The following is a 22,248-nucleotide window of genomic DNA, read 5'->3' as shown; positions in this document are numbered from 1 at the left end:
GGTTCAGTTTGTGTCTGAATGCCTGAGGACCAGAAGAGCCTGTGGTTTGACTTCCATTCTGAGCACTGGCAGGCTTGAGAACCAAGAAGAGCTGATGCTTTAGTTCGGTTCAAAGGCCAGAAAAGACTGATGTTTCAACTCAAGGCAGTTAGGAAAACTTCTGCAAGATGGTCTGGCTTTTTATTCTAGTCAGGCCTTCAGTTAATTTGATGAGGTTGGCATCAGAAAGGGCAGTTTGCTTTATTCAAGTCTACTGATTCAAATGTTAATCTCATCCAAAGACACCCTTACAGATATATAAAATCATGTTTGATCAAATATGTGAGCACCTGGTGGCTCAATCAATTTGACACATAAAATTAACCATTACAAATGCTGTGCTGTTTCCTTTGTTTTGCAGTATTTTTTTCTTGTGCCCCGTGCTAGTATCTTATTTCCCTCCTTTCTCTACCTCAGATATGGTAGGGTCTTTACAGATTGTATGCTTTGAACAAACCAGTTGAATAGATAGCCCTTGATCATTTTATTCAGCCCCATTTGATGGCTTTCTCATCCTTTATATTCACATCATTTATATGCATAATAATGTGCACATCTCTCATATGATTTCAGATTCTACTGGCTTTCACATAGTTATCAGGTGTCAATAGTATCAGGTAACCAAGTTCAATGCCTTGAATATATAAAAGTATATTTTCTTTTGTGTTTTTTTTTTTTTTTTTTTTTTTGAGATGGGGTCTCACTCTGTCACCAGGCTGGAGTGCAGTGGCGTGATCTCGGCTCACTGCAGCCTCCGCCTCCTGGCCTCAAGTGATTCTCCTGCCTCAGCCTCCTGAGTAGCTGGGACTACAGGTGCATGCCACCATGCCTGGCTAATTTTTTGTATTTTTAGTAGAGACGGGGTTTCACCGCATTAGCCAGGATGGTCTCAATCTCCTGACCTCGTGATCCACCCGCCTTAGCCTCCCAAAGTGCTGGGATTACAGGCATGAGCCACTGCACCCAGCAAAAGTATATTTTCTTATATAAAAAGAACTCCAGAAATGATATTAGTCAGAGACTGAGGAATATCAGGGCTGAGGTCTTTGTTATCCTTTTGACCATTTCCTCAGGGTTCCAAGATAGCTGCTAAATTCTAACCATCACAATTATATTAAAGTCAAGAGGAAGAAGGAAAGAAGGAAGAGGAGAAGGAGACAAAAGAGCTTCCACAGGAATTGCTACTTTCAAATTCTTTGCCTTTCCTATCTGACAGCAGACTGAGAATTATAATTTTTGTAATTGCCATGGATTTTTATTATTGAGGTAAAAGGGAGAACATAGATAATGAGTAAAAAAGCAACATATTTTGAAACCATTATTTTTTCAGTAGAGTCCACATCTTCTTCCAGTCAGCAATGTCTGGAACTCTGAAAATTTTCTAAATTTGTTGAGTACAATGTAAATAATAAATATCTAGCATCTCCTATTATTACAAAGATTCTTGTTCTTACTTTGCTTTGCTCAAGGGACTATTTGTCTTCAATAACACAATTTAGCAGGGTTTTTTACCTTTTACTTCTACATGTTTACATAAGAAAGAGGCTGAGTAGCAAGGAATAAGTGATGGAGTCACTAGGAATAAGCAGAACCATATTCTAACATGATGGCTAGGAGTAGCAAACTATAGATCCTGGTTCTCTGTAACACTTTATCCAGGAACTCCGAGAACAGGGGATAGATGGTGGAGGACTTTTCAAGGATGTTTGGTGTCCCATATTCTGAGTCCTAGATAGGTTTTTCTAAATTCACCTTTTGTCTTCTGCTTAGGATCACTTGTGATTTCGTTAATCTTTATATTAGCATTGTTGTGGCTTTTCTTCTTTTTCTGGCTCTATGCTATTTAGGAATATTTAGAAGAAGCTAAATTGAGGGGCTGTTAGCCAGGCAAATTCTTTTCAGTGGATATTTATTTTAATAGCCATTTGGTTTCATTACCTTTTAATGTGTTCTTTGATAGCAAGTTCCTTAATTAACAAGGCAGTCTTTCAGGTTTCCTCTTCTCTAATTGTTAACATATTTTGGTGCTTTCACACAGATGCACTGTGATGAAGTTTCCTCTTTTACAGCTCCTTTCTGGGCCATTCAGAAACGATGAAGAAGAGGGTGGGGAGAATACACAGCATTTGTTTTTAAAGATATAAATGATTTAAGAGTATCCTCTCAAACTGAGTGAAATATTTACATTTCATGTTCTCTTCTCTACAACAGGATTAACTCAGTGGATTTCTAGGTGTATGAAAGTTGATTATTAGTCTAGTTCATATTTGAATTTTATGTGAAACTTTAACCAGTTTCCAAGAAATGTAGAATATTTAGTTCTATCTGGGACACCCATATAACATTTCCTTTTGAATTTCCCTTAACCTATGGACAATACTTCTCAACAAGATGGGGATATTTTATAATAAGGTATCTATTATTCATTGGGCCCCAATTATGTGCCATACACTGTACAGGGCTCTATATTATATTATCTCATTTGCTGCATACAGTCTCTATTAGGTTGGCAACATTATCTGCATTTTACTGCTGAGGAAGATGAGTCTAACCAAGATTAAATAACTGTCCTAAAGGTCACGTAACTAAAAGTGCAAAGATTTGAACCTAGGTTAATATGAACCCAAATATTTGCTATTTCTCTCCATATCACTTCCTTTTTAGTCCTATCTTGTTTTTACTACCACTTCCCATAATATGGACGTGATGTTTCATGCACCATTCTCCCATATTGAGGTTAAAGAGCTCATTAAATTCTTGTAAAGCATATCTTAAATGATTTCCCTCAGAGAACCTAAGGTTTTAAATATTCTGAAATGAAGCATTTGTTATTGGCAGAAAATAATGACCAAAGCACCTACAGGATACTTTAGCTTAAAAAAGCAAAAAAAAAAAAAAAAAAAAAAAAAAAAAACCTAGGGCTAATGAGGTGTTTGGGAGGAGAAATGCTCTTATTTAGGGTATTGACCAGTTAGGAACTGAGTAATAAGTTGTATGTGGAAGTTAAAAGAGACTGGCTGGCAGACAGACAGGCGTCTACCATTGTATTTTGTAAACTTTCTCCTATGGCTGTGGTGTGTTTTTTCCAAGCCCACTTAATTTTTTATGAGGTTTGTAAAGGTCTTGAATAAACAATTGAGATTATAGAGGTTTTCCTGGAAGCTTTAGTTAATATTTTAATACTCTTGCTTTGTCACATTATTAAATGGCTTATTGGAAAGTTTGAAAGACAAGGATTCTTTTTTATTTTTCCTTTTTTTCTTTTCTCTTTTTTGTTCTAGTAGTTAAGCATCAAAATTGGATTTAGTTTTTGGTCCTTTTCTTCCTTTTAATTTTAACTTTATATCTCTACAGATCATCCTTGGATTAGGGATCTGGCATCTGGGAGGCCTCCACTTAAAATGCACTTCAAGTGAAATTACAGTTTAGAGGGTGTGTCTTGAAAGTAAGCCAGTGACTATAAATGTGTGTAGTAAGAGAGGACTGGAAAAAGGGCAATGGGAATTGGATAGGGTCAGAAAACAGGAACTAATAGAGCTTTGTAGATTATTTCATCATGACCTCTTGCTCATTAATATTTGAATCAGATTCTTTGGCATCTTGGTTGTAGCCTGGTGAAACGTTAAGCATAGCAAAGACTGAATACCTTCAAAGACATGTCTTTGTTAATGAGATGACTTGATAAAGTTAACCTTTAACCTGAACAGGGTTGAGGAAAGAGAAAGGAAGAGTTTTTATTTTTCATTACAAATAATTCTCATTCTACGGAGGTTTATATAGTAGTAATATTTGTTATTTTTAGGATACTTTATATTACCTCCATTTCAATTTTTAAGCCACTTAAAAATGTTCCCATGTCATTGTTGTTGGTATATAATGAGGGTCACCCAGCAAGCCCCACCACTTTTGTGAAACCGTCTCTGACTGTTGTGCCCTCATAACTTTTTTTCAGCTAAAGTTGTTTAGGGCTTAGAGTTTATTATGCTCAATTTAGCACTTAATTGCATGTTCTCCTTGATTTGCTTCAGAACAGGAAATACATTTTCCACTGTTTTGCACATACAAAATTATTTGATTTAAAAAAAGAAAATCATATGACTATAAAAGATATACTTTGTAAAATATGATACCTTCATAAAATACTTACATTTTAAGCAAATATACCTAATGTCATTTTCAATTATTTACTATATAGGATCATAGGAATAAAAGTTATAATATATCAGAAGATATTGACTAAGTACTTAACATATAATCCACGTACTATATTAAAAATGCTACATAAGATTTATTTTTATTTAACTATTATAATAATTCTGTTTGGCAGACAAGGAAATTGAGACAAAGGTTAAAGTCAGTGTCCCAGAGCATCACATTTAAAGTGTATATTGGTTTTATTAAACCACACATCTGTAATTTTTCCATTTATCTTTATATATACTTTTTTCTTTGGTTTTGCTCTGACACTATTATTAGTCTTTGGCAGTAGAATACATTAGGTGTGTGCTGGTGGTGTTACTGTTGTTTTGAATTGGGCATGCATTGATTAATGGCTACACCCTTTATCCTTTACTGTAAATTTGGGTTTAAAGACACACATATATAAGCATTTTGTAAATAAAGCAAAAATGTTTGCCAAGATGACAATGGAAATCAAGACTTAAAGCATAGAAGATTCTTGGCCAGAAAGAAATTCTTTAAATATCTATTACAGTTTTCTTCTGGTTTCATATAAATTTAGTAAATTAAAAAGATTCATTTTGGGTTCTAATTGTGATACCATACTATCAGTTTTATCCTCTAATCATAAACAAACATAAAAACCTGGAGAAAATATAAAAATTACATTGTTGCTAAGTGAAAGAAGGGATCAATGTTTTGGATATCTGTAAATATAGGATTTAGATAAGCAGAATACCAAAGAGGAGAGAAAACATGGAGAAGAAACTCCCCCAAAAAAATCTTTGGCTAGGTGCAGTCACTCACACCTGTAATCCCAGCACTCTAGGAGGCCAAGGCAGATGGATCACGAGGCCAGGAGTTTGAGACCAGCCTGGCCAATATGGTGAAACCCCGTCTCTACTGAAAAAATACAAAAATTAGCCGGGCATGGTGGTGTGTGCTTGTAGTCCCGGCTTGTACTGGGAGTACAAAGTGCTTGTACTCGGGAGGCTGAGGCAGGAGAATTGCTTGAACCTGGGAGGTAGAGGCTGCAGTGAGCCAAGATCATGCCACTGCACTCCAGCCTGGTGACAGGGTGAGACTTTGTCTACAAAAAAAAAAGAAAACCCAAAAAACATAATTTAACTCTCTGCTAGAGCAAAACTCAAAACTCTACTGAGGCTGATCAGATAATCTAGTCTCTATACCACTTTATCTGCAATGTATGCCACACAAAACAAAATTTTCTAAGATGCTAGTACATGGAGAAAACTGACCTAAAATCAAAGGTTTAAATAGTCAATATAAGCAGATCATGTGCTGATCCAGATATTGACGTTAGCAAAGACTTCAAAATAGCTATGACTAACATATTAAAACAGGGGAAATAATAGACAAAATGTATCAAAAGATGACTTATTTGAATTGAGATTAAGAATGACATGTGGAGTGTGGCTAGGGTCTGAGATGCGGTTCAATCCTCACTGGGCAGCTGCCCCAGCTGGACTGCCATTATGGAACCTAGCACTGAAGACCTCCAGGGGAAGCTGCAACAGAACCCAGAGACATGGAGGTAGAAGATATAAAGCTCAGCTGTTTCACATACAGCTTCTTAGTTCCGATATGTTGGCCAAGTCCAAGGGTAAGCCACTGCTTCAGGGATACCAGCTGATGAATGCATGCCCAACTGAAAAGCTCTTGCATATCCATGCCTTTGAATAGAAAACCCTGACCCCAGAGCAGCAGGCCCATGAGCAGCAGAAATGAGGAACCAGAACCTGCACAGCCATTAAATTATAAATCAAGATTTTTAAAAAAGAATGAAATATGTATTCTAGAATAGCAAAATATAAAATCTGTCATAAGAGCTCATTACATGAATTTTTAAAAATGTAGTGAGTGGGTTTAGAAACAGACTCAACGAAGCAGAATTCAAGATTAGTGAACTCAAATACAGGTCTGCAGAAAATACCCAAACTGAAACACACAGAGTATTAAAAGAGATGTGAGTCTCACTATGTTGCTCAGGCTGGACTTGAACTTCTGGGCTCATAGGATCCTCCACCTTAGCTTTCCAAGTAGCTGGGATTACAGGTGTGCACCACTATGCCCAGCCCTAAAAATTTTATTTTTAATTTTAAGAATGGAATGGAGCATATGAGATAGGTGGAACACAGTTGAAAGGTTTTAAATGCTTGTACTTGGAGTCCCAGAAGGAGAAGAGAGACAGAGAATGATACAAAGCAGTACTTAAAGAATTTTGTACTTAAGAATGCTTGAGAATTTTCTGTATCTGAAGAAATGCATCAATCCACAGATTCTGGAAGCTCAGCAGCCCACACAGGATAAGCTTAAAGAAAACTATACCTAGGCACATAATGGTCAGATTGCCAATATTAAAGAAAAAAGTCTTACAAACAGCCAGAGAACAAGGACACATTCATGGGAAAAACTGTAAGAATTATGACTGACTTTGTATAAAAATGATGAAGTCCAGATGACAATAGAATGAAGTGTATAAAATTCCAAAAGAGAACAAAACTGCCAATGCACACTTCAGTACTCAGTGAAAATATATTTTAAAAAATGTTGAGGTAGCCACTACTGGCCATGGTATAATAGCTAGTACCAGACTTGATCTCAACCATAAACATCTAGAATATCGTACAAAATAAATGAAACAACTGTTTTTAAATACCGTACAGCAGGAAGTGCAGGACAGTGATCCATGAGAGAAGACCAACAAATGAAGTGTAAACCCAGCAGTCTCCTAGAAATACTTTGTAAAATTGCTGTGCAAGAAAGGGTAAACCCAGGCAGAGCATAGCAGTACTGGTAAGAAGACAATGACTGGAGTTTGGGGACCAAACAACTGAAATTTGCTAGGCAGCAGTTTGGAAATGAAAAAAGTTTTGGGAAGAATAACCTTGCATTGAGATTATTTTGAGGCTTTGGCTGAAAACTAAGCTATTAATGTATAGGGCAAAAAGTCCATGAGGTCAGACAAACAAACAAACAAATAAACAAACCATCAAATTGAGAGGGTACAGAAGCTAAGCACAATTGCCAGAACTCAAACAAAGAGGTGGGGGGAATGTTCAAATTACAACCTGTAAGAAGGGAAAGGCACCACTGAACTGAAGCATACAGCAGAGACAGCAATGAGAGGCTAGTCATGGGTCTAAAGTAGCATTAGTCCTGGACCTAATAGTATAGTATTGGGCCTCTAGATAAAAGATAATTCTGATCTCTGCATAAAAGTGCATACCAGTAAGCTTTAAAATTTCACACTGATCTAGAAGTAACTTAATTGTTTGCCATAACAAAGCCCAACACTCCTTAAGGAAATTTAACAAAATACTGATATTCAACAGCAACATTCACAATATCCAGTATTCAACAAAAATTTACAAGATATGCCAAGAGGCAGGAAAATGTGATCCATAACACGGAAGAAAATCAGTTCATATAAACATCCAAATATGACAGAAGTGACAGAATTAGAAGGTAAATGCTTTAAAAATGCTTATATGCTTATACACACATGCTCAATATATTCAATATTTAAAGGTAAATACAATGAGAGTAATAGAAGTTATACAAAAAGGAATAAAATAGAACTTCTAATAACAAAAATGTAATATCTAAAATGAAAATTACACTGAATTGTATTAATAGAAATTAGCAACTATACAAAATAAGTTTGGAAAACTTAAAAGACACAGCAATGGAAATCATGCAAACTGAAGTACAGAAGGAGAATTAATGGAGGAAGAATCTTTTTTTGTTGTTGAGATGGAGTCTCGCTCTGTCACCCAGGCTGGAGTACAGTGGTGCGATCTCGGCTGACTGCAGCCTCTGCCTGCCGGGTTCAAGCAATTCAATGGAGGAATAATTTTTCCTGAACCTCAGATTCTTGTGGGACAGATAGTATGTCTAACTGCCTTCTCGGAAAAAGAGGAAAGGAAGGAAGAATAGGTAAAGTATTTGAAGAAATAGTGACTAAAATTTTTTGAAAGTTGATAAAAAAAAAAAAACGCTGAAAAACTGATGAAAAGAAAATCTTAGAAGCAACTAGGGAAAAAATACACAGTACATAAAGAGAAAAAGTGATGAAATGACTAGATACTTCTTTTTTGTCAGAAACTATACAAACCAGAAGATAATGAAATGACACCATTAAAATGCTGAAAGAATGAAAAAGAACCATCACCAAGGAATCTTATAGTCAGCAAAAAATTATGGTGTAATAATGACTTTTTTAGACAATCAAAAGCTGAGGGAATTTATTGACAGATGACGTGAATTTCAGGAAATATCGAATTAAGTTTTTCAGAATTAATATAAAATGGAAGCTTAGGTCTACATGGAGGAGCAAAGAATACCGGAAATGAAAAATATGTAGGAAAGATAAAAATTTTTTTCTCAATTTTTTACAGTTCAACATGATATTTAGTGGGGACACATATTAAAACCATATCAACAAATAAAAATTGTGTATATGTATGATGTACAATATGATGTTGGATAAATGTATGTATTATGGAATGGCTAAACCAAGGTATTTAATATGTGCATTACCTCACATACTTATCCTTTTTTAATGCAGAACACTTAAAACTACTCTTATGAATTTTCAAGTATACAATATAAGACTGAATGGTACCAGGTGCAGTGGCTTACACCTGTAATCCCAACACTTTGGGAAGCTGAGGTGAGCGGATCACTTGAGGTCAGGAATTCAAGAGCAGTCTGGCTAACATGGTGAAACCCCATCTCTACTAAAAATACAAAAATTAGCTGGGCGTGGTTTTGCACACCTGTAGTCCCAGCTACTGAGGAGGCTGAGGCAGGAGAATTGCTTGAACCCAGGATGAAGAGATCGCAGTTAGCCGAGATCGTGCCACTGCACTCCAGCCTGGGTGACAGGGCAAGACTCTGTCTAAAAAAAAAAAGACTGAATGGTATTCCACTGTGTGTGTGTGTGTGTGTGTGTGTGTGTATACACACACACACACATACACATACATATATATATATATATATATAGCAGATTTTCTTTTTACATTCATCCATTGATGGACAATAGGTAATCTTTGTATCTTGGCTATTGGGAATAATGCTCCAATGACCATGGGAGTGCAGGTGTCTTTTTGACATGCTCATTTCATATCCTTTGGGTATATATTCAGTAGTAGGATTACTGGATCACATAGTAATACTATTTTAAATTTTGTGAGGAACTTCCATACTGTTTTCAATAATAGCTATACTAATTTGCATTTCCACCAACAGTTTACAAAGGTTCACTCTTCTCCACATTCTCACCAACACTTGTTACCTTTTGTCTTATTGATAATATTCATTGTAACAAATGAGAGGTGGTATCTCATTGTGGTTTTAATTTGCATTTTTCTGATGACTAGTGATGTTGCACATGTTTTCATATACATCTTGGCTATTCATGTGTCTTCTCTTGAGAAATGTCTATTCAGATCCTTTGCCCATTTTTTAATCAGTTTATTTGTTTTCTTGTCATTGAGTTTGAGTTCCTTATATATTTTGGATGTTAACACCTTATCAGATGTGTGGTTTGCAAGTATATTCTCCCATTCTGTAGGTTCTCTTCACACTTTTGATTATTTCCTTTGCTGTCCTGAAGCTTTTTAGTTTGATGTAATCATATGTGTCTGTTTTTGTTTTTGTTGCCTGTACTTTTGTGGTCATATACAAAAAAAAAGTCATTGTACAGACCAATGTCATGGAGCTTTTTCTCTATATTTTTCTAGTAGTTTCATATCAGGTCTTATGTTTCAGTCTTTAATCTATTTTGAATTATTTTTTGTTTACAATGTGAGATGAGGGACTAATTTCATTCTTATGCATGTGGATATCTAGTTTCCTCAGCACCATTTATTGAAGAGTCTTTTACCCATTGTGTGTTATTGGTATCTTTATCAAAAATTTTTTGACCATAAATGTGTGGATTTATTATGGAGCCCTGGTTCTGTTCCACTGGTCTGTGTATCTGTTTTTGCACCAGTGCCATACTGTCTTGATTAGTATAGATTTGTATTGGATTTTGAAATCAGGTAGTGTGACAACTCCATCTTCATTATTTCTGTAAAAGATTGCTTTGGCTTTTGGGGTCTTTTGTCGTTCCATATGAATTTTAGCATTATTTATTCTATTTATTTTTAAAAAGTCATTGGTATTGTGATAAGGCTTGTATTGAGTTTGTAGATCACTTTGGGTAGAATGGACATTTTAACAATATTAATTCCTTCAATTCATGAACATGATACGTCTTTCCATTTATTTGTGTCTTCTTAAATTTCTTTTAGTATTGTTTTATACTTTTAATTATACAAATATTTCATCTCTTTAGCTAAATTTTTTAAATAGTTTTTTTTTTTTTTTTTTTTTTTTTTTTTTTTTTTTTTTTTTTTTTTGAGACGGAGTCTCGCTCTGTCGCCCAGGCTGGAGTGCAGTGGCCGGATCTCAGCTCACTGCAAGCTCCGCCTCCCGGGTTCACGCCATTCTCCTGCCTCAGCCTCCCGAGTAGCTGGGACTACAGGCGCCCGCCACATCGCCCGGCTAGTTTTTTTTTTGTATTTTTTTTTAGTAGAGACGGGGTTTCACCGTGTTAGCCAGGATGGTCTCGATCTCCTGACCTCGTGATCCGCCCGTCTCGGCCTCCCAAAGTGCTGGGATTACAGGCTTGAGCCACCGTGCCCGGCCTTAAATAGTTTTTTAAATAGTTGTCGTAAGTGGGATTTTTTGCTTGATTCCTTTTTCAGATAGTTTGTTGTTAGTGTATAGAAACACAACTGATATTTGCATGTTTATTTTGTATCCTGCAACTTTACTGAATTTGTTTATTAGTTCTAACAGTTTTTGGTGGAATTTTTAGATTTCTCTCTATATACGATTGTGTCCGGAATTGGTTCCTTTCAGTGGGTTCCTGGTCTCGCTGACTTCAAGAATGAAGCCGCAGACCCTCGCAGTGAGTGTTACAGTTCTTAAAGATGGTGTGTCTGGAGTTTGTTCCTTCAGATGTTCAGATGTGTCGGAGTTTCTTCCTTCTGGTGGGTTCATGGTCTTGCTGACTTCAGGAGTGAAGTCACAGACCTTGGCAGTGAGTGTTACAGCTCTTAAAGGTGGTGCGTCCAGAGTTGTTTGTTCCTCCCAGTGGGTTCGTGGTCTCATTGACTGCAGGAGTGAAGCTGCAGACCTTCGCAGTGAGTGTTATAGCTCACAAAGGTAGTGCAGACCCAGAGAGTAAGCAGCAGCAAGATTTATTGTGAAGAGCAAAAGAACAAAGCTTCCACAGTGTGGAAGGGGACCCGAGCGGGTTGCCACTGCTAGCTGGGGTGGCCAGCTTTTATTCCCTTATTTGGCCCCACTCACGTCCTGCTGATTGGTCCATTTTACAGAGTGCTGATTGGTCCGTTTACAAACCTTTAGCTAGACACAGAGCGCTAATTGGTGCGTTTTTACAGAGGGCTGATTGGTGTGTTTACACCTTTAGCTAGACACAGAGCACTGATTGGTGCGTTTTTACAGAGTGCTGATCCCTGCGTTTACAAACCTTTAGCTAGACACAGAGCGCTGATTGGTGTGTTTACAGTCCTTTAGCTAGACAGAAAAGTTCTCCAAGTCCCCACCTGCCCAGAAGTCCAGCCGGCTTCACCTCTCAAGATCATATTTATTTTTCAAACAGTCGGTGAACAATTTAACTTCATTTTCAATTTGGATGCTTTTTATTTCTTTCTCTTGACTAACTCCCCTGGCTAGCACTTCCAGAACTGTGTTGATTAGAAATGATGAGAGTACACGCCCCGTCTTGTTCCTAATCTTACAAAAAAATGATTTCAGCTTTTTCTCTTTTGTGTATGATATTAGCTATAGGACTGTCATATATGGCTTTTAATGTATTAAGTTACATTCCTTCTATACCTAATTCGTTGAGAGCTTTTTTATCATGAAAGGATGTTGAGTTTTTTCAAATGCCTTTTCTGCATTTACTGAGATGAGCATGTAGTTTTTGTCCTTCATTGTGTTAATGTGATGTGTCCCACTTACTGATTTGCATATGTTGAACCATTCATTCATCCCAGAGATAAATCCCACTTGATCGTGGTAAATATTCCTTTTAATGTGCTATTTAATTCAGTTTATTAGTATTTTGCTGAGAATTTTTGCATCTATGTTTATTAGTTATATTGACCTATAATTTTCCTTTTTTGGTATTATCTTTATCTGGTTTATGTATCAGGATCGTGATGGGCTCATAAAATTAGTTTGGAGGTTTTCCTTCCTCTTCGGTTTTTTTGGAAGAGTTTGAGAAGGATTGGTAATAGTTTTTACTTAGATGTTTAGTGGAATTCACCAGTAAAGCCATCAGGTTCTGGCCTTTTCTTTTGTAGAAGGTTTTGATCAATGATTCAATTGCTCTTTAGTCATTATTCATCTATTTCGATTTTTTATTTCTTCATGATTTAATCTTGGTAGTTTGTATGTCTAGGAATTTATCTATTTATTTTAGGATATCCAATTTGTTGGTGTGTATTTGTTCATAGTAGCCTCTTATGATCATTTGTATTTCTGTATACTTAACTTTAATGCCTCCTTTTCATTTCTGTTTTATTTATTTGAGTCATCTCTCTTTTTCTTAGTATAGTTAAAAAGTTTGTTGATTTTGTTTTCCTTTTCAAAAAGCCAACTCTTAATTTTGTTGATCTTTTCTTTTGTTTTTCTAGTTTTATGTTATTTATTTCTACTCTGATCTTTATTATTTCCTTCTTTCTACTCACTTTGGGCTTAGTTTATTCTTGGTTTTTCTAGTTCATTTGAGGTATAATATTAGGTTGTTTATTTGAGATCTTCCGTCTTTTTTGATGTAGGCATTTATTGCTATAAACGTTCCTTTTGACACCTGCTCTTTTATGTCTCCCATAAGTTCTGGTATGTTGTTTCCATTTTCATTTGTCTCAAGAGCAAACTATGTACCTTTTAAGTTAATGTACATTCGTGAAATAACAGTGCATGTATCTTCCAGTACAAAGTGTTATGGTATAAGTTGAATGTGCAAGACAGTAAATAGGGAAAGAGTAGGAATTAAAGAGGGTGATTTTAATTACAGAATATGAATCTGGGGCATATTTTTAAGGAAATGAGTTGATTTGGCTACCAAAGAGTTACATGGTAAAAATAAAAAGAGAATTTTTATGAGTATTAACTTAGGCCTAGTTTTGGTTATCACTATGATAATATCTGGACTTCTGAATTAACATGAATTTTCTTACAGGTTTACTCCTCTGCCCTTCTCAAATCTTACAAAAAGTTATTGTAACTAGATTGAGAAATAGTATAAACTACTTAAATGCTTTCGTAGTTGACTTTCATTTCTTGTAGTTGATATTTATTGACTGTCTTGGAGCGCATAAATATTACAAATGCATTGAGAGGCAGCATGATTTTGCCTATAGAATTAGTTGCAAGACCTTGTGTCCCAAACCTCCCCAAATCACAGATTTTTCATATGTTCAAAATATGATGTGATAGCTCATTTTTCCTCTTGTCTGACATTCTGTCTTTATTATTGTGCAATCTCTTTGCCCTGGTATTTACATAGTTTCATAAGGTATAATAGCCTATACATAATTATGACTGACTTGAAATTGTTCCTAGAGGTACAATTTTATAGGACAATTGATGACAGTTTTATAGGAAATTTTGTCAGATTAGGTTTTCTTATGTTCCAAATTCATACATTGTCCTATAGATTTTGGCTGTAAGCTTCTTAATATGAGTCAGCATCATATTAAGAATACTCAATGAAAAGGTGAAACCACCAATTTTTATTGCCTTGTAATTGTTTGTTATTGCTTGAGTCTGTGTTTATTCTTTCTTAGAAAGCCTATGAACAGCATTTTAATGGATAGCAGAAATGAGAAAGAGTGGAGATGGACTGTGAATTAGCAAAGCTCCAAATTGCTTTCTAGGACTAGAAAAATATTTAACAGGCCAGGCGCTGTTGCTCATGGCTGTAATCCCAGCACTTTGGGAGGCCAAGGCAGGTGGATCACGAGATCAGGAGTTCAAGACTAGCCTGGCCAAGATGGTAAAACCTTGTCTCTACTAAAAATACAAAAAAATTAGCCAGGTGTGGTGGCAGGCACCTGTAATCCCAGCTACTTGGGAGGCTGAGGCAGAGAATTGCTTGAACCCAGGAAGCGGAGGTGAGATCGCGCCACCGCACTCCAGCCTGGGCAACAGAGTGAGAGTCTGTCTCAAAAAAAAAAAAAAAGAAAAAAGAAAAAGAAAAATATTTAACAATGAAGCCATACATTTCTGCAATTATAGTTTTGTTTGGAAATAAAGAATTAGCTTGAGAAAAAGTAGTTTGGAAAATGGTTGGAGGGCAATTAAATAATCTAGTATATCAGAGTAACATAACATGTATGTGTTTAGCTTTTGATAGATATTTGAGATCTTCCATCTTTGATCTGTATTTATCAATAGAGAGCTAAACATATATATGTTATATATATATATAAACAATACTTTATATATATATAGTTTGTTTGTTTGTTTGTTTGTTTTGAGATAGCATCTTGCTTTATCACCCATGCTGGAGTGCAGTGGTGCAATCTCGGCTCACTGCAACCTCCACCTCCCAGGTTCAAGCGATTCTCATGCCTCAGTCTCCCAAGTAGCTGGGACTACAGGTGCATGCCACCACATCTGGCTAATTTTTGTATTTTTAGTAGAGACAAGCTTTCACCATGTTGACCAGGCTAGTCTTGAACTCCTGGCCTCATGTGATCCACCTGCCTCGACCTCCCAAAGTGTTGGGATTACAGGCGTGAACCATTGCACACAGCAGATTGATATATATTGATACAGTCTTGAAAACCAAATCTATATTTCATGTTAATGTTAAAGTTAATGTGATTTAATATGTTGAGATGAGTATTGAGTCAGAAGCATAAAATAGCTTACCAAAATTACACAGCTAACAAATGATAAAGACAAAAGTTCAAACTTGGTTCTTTCTGACCCTGAAAAATCCTTTTTTTTTTTTTTTTTTTGAGACGTTGCCCAGGCTGGAGTGCAGTGGCCGGATCTCGGCTCACTGCAAGCTCCGCCTCCCAGGTTCACGTCATTCTCCTGCCTCAGCCTCCGAAGTAGCTGGGACTAGGGGCGCCTGCCACCTCACCCGGCTAGTTTTTTGTATTTTTTAGTAGAGACGGGGTTTCACCATGTTAGCCAGGATGGTTTCGATCTCCTGACCTCGTAATCCGCCCATGTCGGCCTCCCAAAGTGCTGGGATTACAGGCTTGACCCACGGTGCCTGGCCAACAATCCTATTTTCATTTTACCCAGTCACCTTTGGTTCTCCTTGTCAGTCTCTATTGGCCACTAAAACAAGACTTTCAAATGCTGTTTTCTCAGCCTCTGACTTTATTGGGCTTTTAACTCTTTGATTTTCTTATCATCTCAATGTTCAGCTTAGTAGGTCCTTTAAGTATCTATCTTGCTCTAGATAAGGATGTTAGGCCACAAGTTAAAAAGTATGACCCAGCAGATACTCTGCATTTGAAGAATTGGCTCCTGAACTACCACCACCTTTTCCCCCTGTTATTTTCTGAAACTGTTTAGCCCAACTGTTTCAGTGTAATACACTGACACATTATAATACATAACTTCTTTTTAGGTGATGTATTACCTAGATATATCTGTGGAATGACACAGATTAAGAATTGGGTAGACCGCGGTGACTCAAGCCTGTAATCCCAGCACTTTGGGAGGCCAAGGCGAGTGGATCACGAGGTCAGGAGATCGAGACCATCCTGGCTAAGACGTCAAATCCCGTCTCTACTAAAAATACAAAAAAAATTAGCTGGGCATGGTGGCGGGTGCCTGTAGTTCCAGCTACTTCGGAGGCTGAGGCAGGAGAATGGCCTGAACCTAGGAGGCAGAGTTTGCAGTGAGCCCAGATTGCGCCACTGCACTCCAGCCTGGGCGACAGAGAGAGAAAACAAATAAAAGAAAACAAACAAAAAATGAAAACAAAAAAAAAAAAGAATTGGGTAGAAGTACCTAATAATTGTATGAGTTTGTGTAAATTTCTTAAGTTCATTGAGTCTTAGTTTATTTATGTACAAGAAAAGAATAATACCAATTTTGGGGGGTAATTGTGAGGATTACATAAATATATCAAGTGCCTAAGTGTAGCACATCTGGTGTATAGTATTTCCCAAGAGATGGCAGTTTCTTAACCTTTTCTCTGATTTCTGATCTGCTATGCTGTCTCTGGGCATCTGCTTTAGTCTTGCTTCATTCATTCACTCTATTCCTACTCTCACTGTTGAAAAGCTATAGAGTCTCACACCTTTTTTTGTTTGTTTTCATTTTTTGTTTGTTTTCTTTTAACTTTTAGGTTTAGGAGTATACAGACAGGTTTGTTATATAGGTATACTCATGTCATGAGGGTTTGGTGTACAGATTATCTCGTCACCCAGGTAGTAAGCATAGTGCCTGATAGGTATTTTTTCTGATCTCTCACTTCTTTCATCTTCCACCCTCAAGCAGGCCCTAGCATCTGTTAGTCCCCTCTTTGTAACCATGTGTTCTCTTTATTTAGCTCCTGCTTATAAGTGAGAACCTGAGGCATTTGGTTTTCTGTTCCTGCTTTAGTTTGCTAAGTATAAAGGTCTCCAGTGCCTTCCATGTTGCTGCAAAGAACATGATCTCATTCTTTCTTTATGGCTGTGTAGTATTCCGTGGTGTATAGGTACCTAATTTTTTAATTCAGTCTACTGTTGATGGGCATTTTGGTTTATTCCATGACTTTGCTATTGTGAATAGTGCTGCAGTGAACATACGTGTGCATGTGTCTTTATGGTAGAACAATTTATATTCATTTGGTTATATATTCAATAGTAGGATTGCTGGGTTGATGGGTACTCTGTTTTTAGTTCTTTGAGGAATCACCACACTGCTTTTCACGATGGCTGAACTAATTTACACTCTGACCAGCAGTGTATAAGTATTCTTTCTCTGCGACCTTGCCAGCGTCTGTTTTTAAAAATTTTTTTTTTTCTAATAGCCATTCTGAATGGTATGAGATGATATCTCCTTTTGGTTTTGATTTACATTTCTCTAATGATTGGTGATATTGAGCATTTTTTCATATGCTTGTTGGCCACATGTATGACTTCTTTTGAATAGTGGCTGTTTATGTCCTTTGCCTACTTTTTAAGGGGGTTTGTTTGTTTATTTGCTTGTACATTTGTTTAAGTTCCTTATAGATTGTGGATATCAGACCTTTGTCAGATGCATAGTTTGTAAATATTTTCTTCCATTCTGTAGGTTTTCTGTTTTCTCTGTTGATAGTTTATTTTGCTGTGCAGAAGCTCTTAGGTTTAATTCAATCCCATTTTTCAGTTTTTGCTTTTGTTGCAATTGCTTGTAGGGTCTTCGTCATGAAATCTTTGCCAGTTCCCTTGTCCAGAAAGGTGTTTACTAGGTTATCTTCCAAGGTTTTTATAGATTTAGGTTTTACATTTAAGTCTTTAATCCATCTTGTGTTGATTTTTGTATATGGTATAAGGAAGGAGTCTGATTCCAATCTTCTGTATATGGCTACTCTGCTTAAAAGCTCCTTGAGCTAATAAACAACTTCAGCAAAGTTTCAGGATACAAAATCAATGTACAAAAATCAGTAGCATTCCTGTACATCAATAGCATCCAACAGCACCAAAGTGGAGAGCTAAATCAGGAACCCAATCCCATTCACAATTGCCACAAAAAGAATAAAATACCTGGAAATACAGCTAACCAGGGACATGAAAGAACTCTACAATGAGAAGTATAAAACACTGCTCAAATAAATCAGAAATGACACAAAAAATGGTAAAACATTCCATATTCCTGAGTAGGAAGACGCAATATAGTTAAAATGGCGATACTGCTCGAAGCAATTTACAGATTCATTGCTGCTCCTATCAAACTATCAATAACATTCTTCATAGAACTAGAAATTAACTATTTAAAACTTTATATAGAACCAAAAAAGACCCTGAATAGCCAAGGAAATCCTAAGCAAAAAGAACAAAGCTGGAGACATCACGTTACCTGACTTCAAACTATACCACAGGGCTACAGTAGCCGAAACAGCATGGTACTGGTACGAAAACAGACACACAGACCAATGGAATGGAATAGAGAGCCCAGAAATAATTCCACACGCTTATGACCATCTGATTTTCAACAAAGTTGACAAAAGCAAGCCATGGGGAATAATGTTCAGTAAGTTGTGCTGGTCTCACACCTTTGTCCCCTCTGAAAGTTCATAGTGGGCATAGCCTGACCATTATGTTGAACCCTGTTTTTCTTTGGAGGTGCCTGTCTTAGGTCTCTAGTGGGTTTAATTAAAACCAAGTAATTTAATGTGGATTTCTTTTATGATGTGACTTTTCTCTTTAGAATTTGTTTTTGCCTCTATTGTATCTGTTCTACTTGACCTCTAAATTAACTCCTTTGTTGTTTTAAATCATCCAGAGTGTGGCCCATCAGAAAATACAGATGAAACCATAGAGATGAGGAAAATGTATAGTCTGTATACTAAAATAGGTCATCATTATTTTTTATGCTACAAATAAGATTTTAGTCAAATAAATACAAATTTAGAAAATATTCAATTCCACAAAGTAATCAAAGACATAAAATCCATAAAATATCTTTTGTTTAATTAGTAGAAAAATTAGCAGAAAAACTTATAAAAGTGCTGATGATTATGCAATGAAGTAATACTCTACGAAATATCTAGGGACAATGTAAATCAGAACATACCATAAGCAGAGTCATTTAACCAGATATTTGGGAGTCTAGCTTTCACTTGTGTTTGTCTTTACATACAAGCATATACATTATGGATCACAGTCTTCATACCCCTCATCCTAGTAGCTTCAAAAAGTAATTCCAAAGAAATTATCCAAATTATATAAAATTATGTAAGTTTTAAAATGTATTATGATATTTTTTATTTATAGTTTTTCTGTTTAAAGCCTGCTAGAATCATACTGACCCAGTATAACATATGAAAAAACATATAAAAGGGACACTGTAGTCATGCTCTTTCATTTTCATGATCTCTTACTAGAACTGACTTACTCTGTTTATAATAGCCAAAACAAAAAGAAAGAAAGAAAAAGAAATAACCTAAATATCCAGCATAAGAGGAATGGCCAAATAAATTGTGGTATACTTCCAAAAAGGAATACTATGGAACAGTTAAAGGAATAAACTACAACTAGATGCAATACACTTCAAAATTTTCACATTCATAATATTCACCTGAAAAAGGAAGTTGCAGAAGGACCTACATAATATTAGAGAAAGTTTCAAAATATGTAAAATAATACAACATATTGTTTCTGGTTATATACTTGTCATAATAGTACTTTTAAAAAACAAATGGGATGCCTAATACCAATAATGGTCATCTCTGGGGAGTGGGAGGAAAATGATTAAGGAGGTCACACAGGGTCTTAAACTGTATTTGTAATGTTTAGGGGATACGTAAGTATTCATCTTATGATTCTGTATTTTTCTGTATGGCTGAAAGATTTTGTAATTTCAAAAAAGGATGATTCACTAAATTGATCATAGTCTTTTTAAAACATATATCATCCTGTCTTTTGAAAAAGATGATAAATAACAGATATGAAATTTATATAATTCACTAAATGTAGAGTACCTTGAATCTTTTAAAGAAGACACTAAAATATTAATTTTAAAATCCATATTTTCAAAATTGACCTAGAGTTTATATTCATAAATCTCAGTATTTTCTAAGAAAACAAAATGCATCCCTTCAATTATTTTTTTCAGGTAACCTTTTTGTTTTAAATAATTACTTTCTTTTCTTTTCTTTTTTTTTTTTTTTGAGACGGAGTCTCACGCTGTCCCCCGGCTGGAGTACAGTGGCGCGATCTTGGCTCACTGCAAGCCCCACCTCCCAGGTTCATGCCAATTCTCCTGCCTCAGCCTCCCAAGTAGTTGGGACTATAGAAGCCCGCCACCACGCCTGGCTAATTTTTTGTATTTTTAGTAGAGACGGGGTTTGACGGGGTTTCACCGTGTTAGCCAGGATAGTCTCGATCTCCTGACTTTGTGATCCACCCACCTCGGCCTCCCAAAGTGCTGGGATTACAGGCGTGAGCCACTGCGCCCGGCCATAATTATTTTCATTTTATATGTGTTAAATCATAAAGCAGTAAACACTGGTTTCTAGATACAGTAGGGATTATTGTTCACATTTGATTTTCAAGAATTTTTTAACTTGGAAGGAAGTTTCTGAAATTTATTCTCTGTAGAATACTGTATTCTACAATATTGTAGAATATTGTTTCTCACTTTACTTAAGATTTCCAATATTGTTTGTCTGCTTTCAATTTAGAAAAGAAGTAATTCTTGATTAAATAACTGGGCTTTGTGAATTTCACCTTAGTGTTACAGCTACTGATGGTGATGGAGCTATTATATAAGATGATTGCCATCAGATGTTAATTCCAGGATTATTTGAATGGAAGGGTATTATGATGAGGAGAACTTTAGGGAAATTCCTAATTGAAAAAGAAGTGATTTTAAGTTTTGTTGAAATTTTATTTTAATTTATGTTAGATTCATTAACTTTATGATTTACACTCTTATATTTCAGGGAAAGGTGGCCCAGACAGCGTGTATGTCAGCTTGCAAGCATTTAGCTACATCCTTGATGCAACTTTTGTTGGAAGCTGAAGTGCGGCAGCTCACCTTGGGAGCATTACAGCAGTTCAACTTGGACGTCAGAGAATGTGAACGTAAGACAATGACCATCCCTGTGCTTGTTTGTCTTACCAGCAAACTTATTTCTGTGGGGGGAAAAATGTTTTAGGTGTTTAGGGTCCTTGTTCCTAATGGAGTCAAAGAATACCTAGATAACAGAGATAACTTATAGAACATCTAGAAATAGAGTTTATCAGCAAGCTAATTTGAACTCCCAGAAGTGCTTAGATCCATATTTAAAAGAGAAGATCTCTAGCTACAAGGAAGTTTGCAATCTATAGGGTGATATAAGGGAGGCGTGCATTTAATAGACACTAAAGAAAACCCAATTGGTCCAAAGGCTTCAAAAGAATGTAGCTTCTAACACCTTTCTTCTAATATTCTATTTAAAAACTAGCTACATCTTATATGCAAACTCTTGTTAGTCTAAAGAACAAATGCTGTGTGCATTAATTAATCAGAAATGTTTTCTATTATAAGAAATAAAAAACTTAGAGTGGCTTAAACAAATAAATTTTATTTTTCTCAAAGGCAGACAGTTGCTGTATTGGTTTAGTTGCTTAGTGATGTCATTATGGACCCAGGTCTTTCGTTTCTCCTCCTTTGGTATAATTAGAGTGTGAACTCTTCATTTTCATTTATATTACAGTCAGAAGAGACCCACATTCAAGACAGGAAATGGACCAGTCTTCACCTATTCCTTTTATTAAGAAAATAAGAACCTTTTAAGGAGATCCCTGACAAACTTTCCTATATGTCTCATTGAACAAAACATTGCCGTATGATCACTTCCAGCTCTATGGGAGGCTGGGAGATTGAGTATCTGACAAAGTGAAATAGGAGCATCATTATTGGCATAGTTGACTCATCATAAATGATCTACTCGAAGTTGAATGCAAAATTAGGCTTTGGTTAGGAAAGAATGAAGAGCTGTCAGTGAGAAATGAAAATGAACAAGAAATGATATGACTCTTGGAATTTTTTTTATTCTAAGAAAATTAAACTAATGGGAAATTATATGAGTCTGCTCACACCCTTGGCCCACATTTTTATTTTACTACTTACTGGTTTCCTTTGCTTGACTTTTGATATGTGGAAATTAAGGTTTTATTGGCAATGCTATTTTTAATTTAAAAAGGCATTAATAGGACTTCCAGTTATAGCCATCACAGAGTAAAAGGTATTAAAGTTACCCTTTTGCCATAAACA

At 36.0% G+C, this 22,248-nt stretch overlaps 1 protein-coding gene across 7 annotated transcripts in view; it reads left to right on the top strand.

Moving 5' to 3' along the window:
• Positions 1-22,248, top strand: part of EXOC6B (exocyst complex component 6B) — a 721,163-nt gene that overhangs the window by 477,097 nt on the left and 221,818 nt on the right. For all 7 annotated transcript variants that reach the window (XR_003115284.1, XM_025354255.1, XM_025354254.1 and 4 more), the window contains one exon: positions 20,933-21,074. Coding sequence is in view for 6 of the 7 variants with exons in the window: in XM_025354255.1 (XP_025210040.1) it covers positions 20,933-21,074 (142 nt within the window). In the remaining variant the exon portion in view is untranslated. The remainder of the gene's footprint in view (positions 1-20,932; positions 21,075-22,248) is intronic.

The sequence above is a fragment of the Theropithecus gelada genome, chromosome 13 (assembly GCF_003255815.1).
Source record: "Theropithecus gelada isolate Dixy chromosome 13, Tgel_1.0, whole genome shotgun sequence".
NCBI lineage: Eukaryota > Metazoa > Chordata > Mammalia > Primates > Cercopithecidae > Theropithecus > Theropithecus gelada.
This window is presented reverse-complemented; position numbering and strand designations above follow the sequence as displayed.